Source organism: Hylaeus anthracinus, unplaced genomic scaffold (assembly GCF_026225885.1).
Source record: "Hylaeus anthracinus isolate JK02 unplaced genomic scaffold, UHH_iyHylAnth1.0_haploid 11997, whole genome shotgun sequence".
Lineage (NCBI taxonomy): Eukaryota > Metazoa > Arthropoda > Insecta > Hymenoptera > Colletidae > Hylaeus > Hylaeus anthracinus.
In genome coordinates, this window is record NW_026534344.1 from 16,148 (window position 1) to 27,253 (window position 11,106).

The 11,106-nt window shown below is 40.8% G+C and overlaps 1 protein-coding gene across 5 annotated transcripts in view; it reads right to left on the reverse strand.

Annotated features, from left to right (window-relative positions):
• Nucleotides 1–9,319, reverse strand: part of LOC128889775 (dorsal-ventral patterning tolloid-like protein 1) — an 18,365-nt gene extending 9,046 nt beyond the window's left edge. The window contains exons 1-15 of one of the 5 annotated variants that reach the window (XR_008460500.1): nt 8,222–9,316; nt 5,058–5,118; nt 4,862–4,960; nt 3,855–4,032; nt 3,315–3,341; nt 3,026–3,237; nt 2,700–2,907; nt 2,382–2,590; nt 2,004–2,235; nt 1,577–1,762; nt 1,255–1,500; nt 944–1,164; nt 695–877; nt 477–606; nt 127–311 (exon numbers count right to left, since the gene is read on the reverse strand). Coding sequence is in view for 4 of the 5 variants with exons in the window: in XM_054147740.1 (XP_054003715.1) it covers nt 107–311; nt 477–606; nt 695–877; nt 944–1,164; nt 1,255–1,500; nt 1,577–1,762; nt 2,004–2,235; nt 2,382–2,590; nt 2,700–2,907; nt 3,026–3,237; nt 3,315–3,341; nt 3,855–4,032; nt 4,862–4,952 (2,328 nt within the window). In the remaining variant the exon portion in view is untranslated. Of the gene's footprint in view, nt 1–6; nt 312–476; nt 607–694; nt 878–943; nt 1,165–1,254; nt 1,501–1,576; nt 1,763–2,003; nt 2,236–2,381; nt 2,591–2,699; nt 2,908–3,025; nt 3,238–3,314; nt 3,342–3,854; nt 4,033–4,861; nt 4,961–5,057; nt 5,119–5,586; nt 5,605–8,221 lie in introns of those variants that run through there. The other 4 variants (XM_054147741.1, XM_054147738.1, XM_054147739.1 and 1 more) reach the window with 4 other exon arrangements.
• Between the last annotated feature and the right edge of the window lie 1,787 nt (nt 9,320–11,106).

Sequence of the window (11,106 nt, forward strand, 5' to 3'; positions counted from 1 at the left end):
ATGTATGTATATAACAATCGTAAAAGCAAAGTAAAATAAGAAACAGGAGAAACAGGAAGAAGAAGAAACCAACCACACTGCTTATAAGGAGCCGTTCTCGATGTTTCTAACGTTTACGAAACTTACAGTTTTCCTCGTCCGAAGTATCAGCCGGGCCGCAATTATAAATGTTATTACACCGAAGCGATTCTGCAATGCAGTATCTACTTTTACTGCAGCTAAACTGATTCTGGCAGTCAGTGTTCGTGCTTACTTCGGTCCACGTAGCTCTGAACCCTTGCTGTCCAACCGCTTTGTCGGCCAGTATAAAGCTGAAAAAAGACAAGAAAGAAAAAGCAACAGAGGTGATCAATGCGTTCTCTTTCGACGATGCAACGGTGACTCTAGCTCGAAAAGCGCGTAACAAACAAATAACACGAGGACGCTTGGAGAGGGTTCTCGTTGAAGGGTGAAAGAGGAAGGAGCGAACAACGAACCTAAGACGCATGTTATTATCCTCGGAGAGGTAAGTCCAATTGACGTTCGCCGTTTTAACCCCGCAAAGCTCGACTGGCGTCGACAAAGCGGAATACCACATGCGCAGCACCGCAGCTGGGCAACCACGAGCTGAAGAAATTACACAGATATTTCCTCTTTATGTATGTACTCTTGTGCTTCTGATAGATGTATTTTTGTCAAGTTGATCGATGTGTACCTGTCTGATCACCCTCCACGGAGAACTCTTCAAAGTTTAATAGTATTCTCTGATTCGGTCCAACTCTTATAAACCAATTGCAAGTCTTGCTGGCGTGGTTCCTCTCGGGTCCGTCGTATTTGTTAGGGAAATTCGGACTGGCGATAATCCCGTAATTTAAGCTACTTATGTTCGAACCGCAATCTGCAACGTAAAATAATAGTTCGGTCGTTCCGTTGATTTTTAGTAAGGTCGTTCGCGCATCGATACCTCCGAATATGGGTTTGGCCACCTCGAACGTGTACCGAGCCTTGAAGCCGCTGTAAACGAGCTCCGAGTCCGAGTGTAGAATCACCCTTAGACCTAGAGCACCCAGATTCGATTCCACTGGACCTGGAGCAGTGGTGCCACAGTATCTGCCTATCAATTTTTCCGTCTTGTCTCGGTACATGTTGTATATCTCTAGCCAGTCGTCCTGGCAAATGTCGAGCCTGAAAACGCAAGCACCGATGGATCTCATGCGTTACGACCGTACGTTCGACCGAGTTGTCTAGCAACAGCCTCGACTGACTCCTTCTTACCCGTAGTAGCCGGCTGTCACGTTCGTGTTTTTCGTCCTGACTTTAAAATTATCGAATATCAAGGTAACTTGTTCGTTGGGCGTCGCCAAAAAGTAATACGTGCAGTTTGTGTCGCTTGGATAATTGCTAGGATGTCGTGGAGAATTAAAGTCTCCCTTTTTGCGGGAGGAACTGCGGTATGTAAATGTACAGCTACCATCTGGAGCCGCGGTGCCTGGTATTTTGTATTCCGTCTCGAAGCTGTACCTGTGTCAGTTTACATCAAAGTGTCAGTTTACATCGCTGTGCTATCGAACGCTTTTACTCGTATCTAGACATTTACCGTGCTTTAAAACCCTGGCCCTGCGATTCGCCACTGCTAAACACCATAACGAGTCTAGGACCATCGCTAACTACATGAGTGGGATTGCTCTTTAAACCGCACAATTCGTGATCGAATTTGTCGTAGGAATCCGTTGCTTCTTGGCCTTTCAAGTACAACTTCAAGTATCCATCGGTGCACGACGAGCTGTAAAAGACATGGAAAATAATACGCATGGAGTCTCCATCGGTAGATGGAGATGACTTGTACGCGAGGGAATAGTTAATCCTCGAAAGACTAAAGGCTAAAGGAACTAGGATATCTTGGTTCTTGGGCTAATTCTTCGATTTATTTCAAAGTGTACGAGTCCTCTTGTTGGAGTTTAGTCTTTCTAGGATCAAGCACAGCCTGGTGGCGCACTCTCTCATTGAATATCGAATACACTTACTCTCCCGTGCTTTTATTCTTTGGTATGTTGAACGTCGTGAATTCTAATCGAACGCGCTCAAGGTGCTGCGCGTCCTGCATCCCATAAACGAAATACCGACAGACGACCTTCGGTATGTAAGGATAGGGAAAGTTCGGGCTAACGACGTCCCCCGACGACTCCTTTTTGCTTAAAATCTTCTGATCGCATTCCGATCCACGGATATGCTCGCCCTTGTAAGCGGTTATGAAGTCTGAGTAGACAGAGACGAGCGTGTCACGTACGCGTACGCACGCGCAGGATACACGTGTATGCACATGTGTACACATTAACGGTAACCAAAGGTGAACAGCGGGAAAAAGTATCTACAATCAACTACTTGCGAACGTTACGACTCACCTAACTTGACGAAACTTTCCGAGAACTCAAAGATCCCCTTGAACCCGCGATTCTGGGTGTTGGCGGTGCGCTGGATGGTCGCGAACAGCACAAACAGGCTGGACTCGGACGAATATAATACTAGGTTTCGTTGCTGGCCGCAGTACGTACCGATCACGGCGGACGTATTGTCCAGACCGTCGTACACCTTGACGTAATCCAACGGGCAACTGTCATCGAGAACATTGCGTTAATCAGAAATTGACAAGCTGAAGAATGGACGTGCACTGGCTTTCGAATAAACTTGTGTTAATAGAGTATGTATGCGTTTATACATACTGTGGACCACCGAAGAACAAGTCAAAGTCTCGAAACTCCAGCCGTACTCTTTGGTTACTTTTCCCGATAAACTGATAACTACAAACGAGATCCTTCGGATATGTGCCTGGATACGTTGGAGACAGTATGCTACCGTTACTTTTGTGCGTCGAGTTTACCGTAAAAGAGCATGGGGTGCTAGGAGCAGGTGTTCCCACCTCGTATTCAGCTGCAAATAACGTTCAAACTTTTCTTATACTATCGTGTCGTGGCTTATTTGGTTTTATATTCATTTCCTTATTATAATTTCCTATTAAAATAGAGTAAACAAGGAAACCTGTACGTACAGGCATTGATAAACCTGTAGATACCGCTGAAGAGGGTAGGTAATGTGATATTTCTATCGGTGTAGAAGCTAAGGGCGATTCCTTGATAAAGGGAAACGCGCCTGCGTGGTGGAATCGGACCGCAGAAGCGTCCTCCAAAAGGTGTGTCTATCAACTTGGTAGTACTTTCCGTCCGTATTTCCGCGTACAAGTCAATATATTCGTGAAAGCAGCTGGAAACGATGTTCATCGTCGTCAAATTTAAAACTATATGTTTTAGGTAAATCGTATAATCGGTATCGACACTTACGCTGGTAATTCTCCAACGGCAGATCCCCTGTTGAACACGAGTAAATAATTAGAGATGGATCAGGTAACGATGTAAGATTTGAATTTCAGTTAAATTTACAAAACAAACAAGAAAAAGCAAAAGGAAAAAGAAGAAGAACAAAAAAATAAAAAAGAAATTCATCCATAAAAAATGCTTAGTTGGATGTTGATCGATCAGATATGCATGCTTCCACATAGGCCTATGGGATTTCGGTAAAAGGCCGGTCATCGAGCAAACTCTCGTGCGAGGAACGTCGATAATCTGAGGGAGCCCTTGCAAGGGGAGGGGTACACTGGTGCCAGACTCCAATTTCGATCAAATTGATACGGTAGCTCCCTCCGTAACTATAAAACTGTATAAAATTGTATAAACTGACGTTAATTATTGTTCAAAATTGTTGCAAATTAATCAAGTATATCGAGCCAAATTTCTCAATTTAATCAAATTGGTTGTGTACCACCCGCGATACCCGTTGGTATATCGTTAGCCATATCCATCGGGCTCGAGGGACAAACTCACCCTGGAGGAGTCCCCCGCAGACCAAACGAGGTGAAAAACAATTCAACTCGCTCGCCTGGACAGGCAAAAAACGTGTACACGCACTGTCTGGAGTCTCCATCGGGATTGATCAACATCGGAGCGTGAAAAGTTCCATTCGGTGGACCATTAGTAGTGCTTATAAACTTTTGATCACACTCTAAAATCAAACGCAAAAAGAAACTCTTCAATAATCTAAAACTAAAAGATGAAACATTACTTTCCTTTGAAATTTCTCGAAAATTCTCGATCTATCTGCAAATATATCTGAATTTCCGTGCTTGTAAACTTTTCTCAGTAATCATAGTCCTCGTTCTCCAGCTGTAAGTTAGAAATGCGCGCGTCTTCGCTATACAGGGCCAAATACGCCTTTGTATGAAATCCGTTACTCGACAACTCCCTCGAATCAAACTCGTTTCAACATCCGCGCAAATATATCGTGGAAACGCAAACGTAATTTCTGTTACACGACTGTGTCTCGGAAGGTGGGAACGCGACCGTTTAATTTAGCCAGAAATTGGGCAAAATTATTATAATGAAAATATAGGACAACGATCGACGGAGAAATGACTTTGTTGGAGCAGTAATTAATTCAACAATTTAATGGAAGGCCCAGCTCTGCTTTAAAATTATTTAGGTATTAATTATAAAGACATTCCCAATGATTACGCAATTAATTGTTTTACCTTACTCGTCACCTTACCCTATTACGTTACGATCATGTACCTTTCAACGAAAACTATCTATCCAAATTTGTATTCAATAAAGGATATGTATCTTGGTCGAAATAAATTACGAGTTTCAACGAAACTTGACTATCGAAGCGATAAATAATTATTTTACTTAACTTATACCGCTTTCCCTCGCAAGTGTTCGATAAATATATTCCGAGGCGAAAAGTGTCCTGTGATTAAAAAAGTTGGAGTCTGTTCGATGAAAGGATAAGAGGGAAATGGAAAGAGAGAGAAGGTATTAATCGTTTCACTTACCTGTACTGTTGCGAGGACAAAGCAGCAGGAACAAGATAAAGGCGGGAGAAACGAAACTATTCCCAGAAGCATGCCAGAGTACCGAAGCCATACTGCATCCTAAGAAAATACACATTTCGGTTAAACTTTCATCAAATTCACGCATCACCCTGAGTAATCCTAGGTAGAATGTAAATAGTGACAACAGGGACTTTACCATATCGTCAGTCTCTATTCCACGCACAGGAAGAACACGAAAAATCGATCCTGAAGATCATCTGTAAACACACGCGTCAGATCCTTTAGATCACTGCTGCTACACGCCTTGTGTCACTCACTAAAACTAAAACTAAAACTAAAACTAAGACTAAGACTAAGACTAAGACTAAGACTAAGACTAAGACTAAGACTAAGACTAAGACTAAGACTAAGACTAAAACTAAAACTAAAACTAAAACTAAAACTAAAACTAAAACTAAAACTAAAAGTAAAACTAAAAGTAAAACTAAAAGTAAAACTCGAGCCGCAATTATCTTCGAAATTAATCGAATTCTAGGAGAAACTTTTAGATCGATTGTTAAAGTCTTGAGAAAATCAACGCGATTTATTCGTCCAATTTTAACATCGTGACACCAAGGACAATTTATTTATCAAATAACGATCATGTCTGTGTATTGGGAGCGCGATCTGACGGATCGAGGTCTGCACGATTGCAATCAAAAACTTGTATTTATAATTTAAATTGCCTTCAATGGTACGTTCACCCTGTACACTGGTTTTAGTGTGCCAAGGACTCGCAAACAGATGGATCCATATAAAAGGGTTCGAGGAAAATATCGCGCAAACGTGGAAGGAAACAGTATTACAAGTCGACAACAGACACGTGCCGTTCGTTGTAATTTGCCACACCCTCGAACCGTGCTCGTTTCATCTTACGAGATCCTTCGTTATGTAATACGATGTTGTAACGTTGGCAGAAGTATTCTATTTGTTGTTCCCGTTGCTGCGACACGATGCAACGGAATGTTACGGTTAAAGTAAAAGAGGGAAAAAAGCTCGTCGAGTTTAGAACCGCACCCCTGAGTTTGGAGAAGGATAGAAAGATGGTCAATAGCAGCGCCTCCAGCGATAAACGACGGTTTCTGCACTAACGACAATGGCGTAATCAGCGATTCCAGCGCCCTTCCAGACCTGGGTTAATCCTGCACTTTATACCCCGTATATTACACGTACAGAAATTAACTCTGTGCTCGTATTTGATTCTTTACAAGTTTAAAGATTAAACGTGTACATATATTTATTACTTGTCCTTTTTTTTTTTTTCGAACGCATAAACCTTTTAAATTCCTCAACCGGATTATCGCAGAGTATCAAGTATCAAGTCGAATCGCGAGCCGATGGACATTGGAATACATTTATACCAAGGCCCAGAATTCATTTCAATCCCTAATAAGAAAGAATAAACTGCTATTTATCTCTGTACAGGAATTTGTCTCAACATCTGTTCCATTAAAAGTTATGCCAACCAAGTTTTATACAAATTTTTATTTAAGTACAAAACTTTTACCCATATCTACTCTGAAGAGTCTGTGCACACCCTTATTGTACGCCACTGAGTTACAACAGACTAACCTCCCCCTACGTCCACGCGTGATTCCAATTTCGAACATCTCTACAAACGAAATCTTTGTTTTCTATCAAATACTCTCAACAGTTATCTAATTCTTTAAAGCTTCTGTTCAAAATACGATAGAGTTCAACTCGTCCAACCAACGTGGCAGTGTTACAGGGAAATAAACGATTTCGCAACTCGTTCATAAATAGATAAAACGCGTGTCACAAATTGCATAAATTGTCGACGATTTAGGAACAATACGACTCGCCACACCTCCGGTTATACGACCGATGTACAATCTTACGAGTGATGTTCAACCCCCTTCGTCTGAACGCGCAAGTGGACCACTTTTAGAACGAACTCTATTCGTTCGGTTTTTATACACCTTTAAAGTTTTCTCAAATAAAAAATAAAAAATAAAAAATAAAAAATATAAAATAAAAAACAAAAAAATAAAAAATAAAAAAATAAAAAAATAAAAAAGCAAAAAGCAAAAAAAAATAAAAAATAAAATAAATAAAAAACGAGAAAACAGAGAACAATGAGAGTAGATATCGGGTCACCGCCCTCCCTCCCTGTTCAACAGAACACATATGTCTAGATACGTGTACGTGTCTTAAATTTATTTCTACTCCCTGCTGGGTTCAAATTTATACATTTTGAGGGCAAAATGTTGTTTGATTTTGATCGACAAGTACATGTATTAGTATAGTATACATACAGGGTGTCGCAAAACTCGGGAAGGAGCCGGAAATGGGGGGTAGCTGAGACGATTCTAAACAACAATTTCCTTTGCAAAAATGTCGGATGGGGCTTCGTTAAGGTGATATTAAGCGAAAACCCCGACCAATCAGAGCGCGCGTAGACCGTTGGAGCGACCGCGGTAGCGAAGGCTCTACGCGCTGGCGGTCGCGCTTGTACGCGAACAAGTGACTCGACGTGCATCGAAGGACATTGACGCTGCCGCCTAGTGCGTAGCCTTTGCTACCGCGGCCGCTCGAACGGACTACGCGCGCTCTGATTGGTCGGGGTTTTCTCTTAATATCTCCTTAACGAAGCCCCATCCGACATTTTTGCAAAGAAAATTGTTGTTCAGAATCGTCTCAGCTACCCCCCATTTCCGGCTCCTCCCCGACTTTTGGGACACCCTGTATAGGTATAAACTGATATTTTGTTGTTCTCTTCCTTTGAAATATAATTTAATAAAAGGAAAGTAAAGTCGGTAAAACAGTTGAAGAATTGGGGTAGAAAGTGTCGTTGAATCGAAATGTGTCACAACAAAATACAGATACATAATATGTATAATAATATAATAGGTTTCTAAACATGATTTAATAAAAGGAAACTATAGGAAGTAAAATTAGTAAGAAATGTGTGACAACAAAATATTGACTGTCAACACCTGTCTTACCGTCTGGTATCCTACTAGTCGACTTTCTGCCACGGTAACTAAAATACTTTGTTCTCTACGATATTACTAAGGCGGCATCGTATATTCCCCTTATTATATTATTATAGGAATATTATGAAATATTGCACAAACATTGACCAGAAAACCTTTCTAATCGACAAAATACAGATTGTAAGGTGTCCAGTTACCGATCGACGATGAAACGAGTGCAAATACCGTATCAACTGTCTGTTCGAAAGTCATGATTCGTATCAATCGAAATACTAGTAGAATACAAAGGGTGTTAGAGGCGTACCAAATCTGACTCTATCCGTAACCCTAGATGGTATGTAACGATACGCATGTGAGTACATACCTCGAGAGGAGAATAGTCCGAGATGGATTGAAACATTATCCGATACTTGACAATGTCTTGCATGAACCTGCAGTGCGAACGACGCGATGAGATGACGTTGAGAGGATTCTCGAATGTCCTCTGCTGCGTAGCACTCGAATTTATTATAAATACGCACTTTGCTTTACACTGCAATTTCTCAGAATCATGTTTACCGAATCTCACAAAATAAACAAACGACAAACGTCGAGGGTTATCAGCTCTATTGAAATAATATTCCTCGTGGAATATATACGCGCACAAACTGTTTGTCGACGCGTTAACCAATCTTTCGAAATCTCATGGCAACACGGCTCGCGCTATACCGAAGGTGACCGCACCGTAGAAATGAAATCGACACAGCACCATCTGTTCGCAATTTTACGTTGCGAATAAGAGAGAAATAAGGACTTTGCGTGTGTGTATTTGTACGTTCCTTCGAATGTGCTTGCTTGCACGCGCGCGCGCGTGTGTGTGTGTGTGCGTGCGTGCGCGCTTGTGTGTACGTGTGCGAAGAAAATAGGAAATGTGAGAAGTGAGGAGGAGAAAAGGGTGGCAGAGCGGCACGATAGATACGCGACGTTAAGCAACCCCTAATCTCTGTCAGCGCTACGGAGATACTGCCACCCCAACACGCCCTACTATCGGGACGAAAGGCGCCACTGGCGCGCCACTGGTTCGAGGGTGGGCAGTACCGTGGTGGGAGATTCCATCGAGGATACAACGAAACCTAAAAAGAACATCGAATCAAATATTAAATGCACGCTTTTCATATTTGTTAAACTCGGTTGTAAATTCATTTCGATACATTTATCGTACTCTCAGCGAATTCATTAAAATATTTCACGTGTCCTACTAATGGAGAACCATTTTCGCTAGTAGGTCAAATACATATGTTTGGGGGGTAGTTTCGTGTAAAGAGAAAAGTCTAATGTTGGGCGGAAAAATGAATTCTGAGCCTTTACACAGATTCCTTTGAAATTTGATTTTATAACTATACGTACTCTCCCTTGGAATGCGTGGCTGAGAAAAGATTAAAACTTGTATGGTTATTCTTTTAAGTAGCAAATGTAAATAATAAATGTCAAGCAAAGCTTGGAAAGACACAGCATTTATTTCCACCTCTAATACTTAATTAAATCTTCATATACATATTTTCAACTACATAGATGTATAGAAAAGATGATGAAGGCACTAAAAACAATATAAACACGAATGAATTATTCCGTGAATCGTGTTTTAATATCCTTAGATAACACAATGAACGGTAAAAGAATGTAGCTATTCTAATTAAACGCTATTCTTAAAACTATTATTCCAGCGATTTACAATGTCGAGGGTGTGAAATAAAAGTAGCACCTGTTTAAGAAAGGTAATTCACATACAACTGTTTATTGAGACATGTAGAATACATCTGGTCATACACAAAAATCTTTGACACTTTAAATCAAGCTCCTAGCCCGAAAAAGGAACCATTTTTAACATCGTTTTTAAATTCATCAATAATCATTACGTTCAACTACGTCACACTAAAATTAGGGGCAACTTTTAAAAAATCGCGGGAATTAAGAAAAAAAATTATAGAATAAAAGCAAAGCAATTGGAAGGTGAATAATTAAAAAGAAAAATTTGAAAAACGCAATTATCAACGATAAGAAGAATTTGGTCGTTTTAAGGAATTTGTCGTTCGTTTTTAGCCGTGGAGCTGACACGTGGCAATGTGGCGCGAGAAACATAAACCGTATATGTATACGTTCGTGTGAATAGTGTTGTTTACGTACAATAATGCTTGTTTGTTTCTTTTGTTATCATTTTTCATCTCGTACAATAGTTCCATTTTTGTAATTTGTTTCTCCTCGTTAGTGCTAAATAACATCACGTCACAAAATGCATATTCGCAGGAATATAATATATAATATATTTATATATAATTAAAAAAAAACACGTCTTTGGGTCGCTATTAACATAAATTGATCGACCCAAAAATCACACAACATCCGCCTGACACGGGCCAACCAAAAAGAGTCAAGTTCCCAAGGATGTGTGCCGCGAATTAGGGCAATGACCGGGTAAAAGGGCGCGCTTGCGGCTACAGCATCGTCAGCCACAGTGGTGCATTATCCTAAATGCGACCGATAACCCCCCCAGGCACCCCAGCTGCCACACCGGTCAAAGTATAAAATAGCGAAGGGTAAGTGATATAATATTGTTGGGGCGCCTCGAAGCTGGGGCAGGGCCAATATCGTAACGCTAGTACCTAGATCAGTCTAAAGTCTCGTCACCGTGAACTGCTTCCGCTTTTGCCAGTTATGCTTCCTTGCCCCCGCAAGTTGAACTTTTACACTCTTTTTATATCGTTCGTTCGTTCGTTCGTTATTTCCTTCTTTCTTACTTTCTTTTCTTTCTTACATTTTTATTATTTTTTTTTTTGCTTGCTTCCTACCTGCCTGTCTTACATATGTTTAATTAATCTTCCTTTATTATAATTTCGAAGGAAAACCAGAATTTATAGTGAAACGTTTATCGTGTCACAAAAAACCCACTCAGTATTGATTAGCAATATCATCCTTATTATATTCGTTAATATTAATTATTATTATTATATCCTCGATATTATGTTTTTTATAAATAGGGTGTGTAGGTAAGTAGAGTAGGTAGGTATAAAATACGGTAAGTGAATAATGAGTTTGTTGTTTTTGGGTGGTTGGGGGTGGGAGGTAGGGGGTGGAGTGTGTGTGTGTGTGCGCGCGCGCGCGTAAGTGTGTGTGATGTGTGTGTATGTGTGCGCGCGCGCGTAAGTGTGTGTGTGTGTGTGTGTGTGTGTGTGTGTGTGTGTGTGTGTGTGTGTGTGTGTGTGTGTGTGTGTG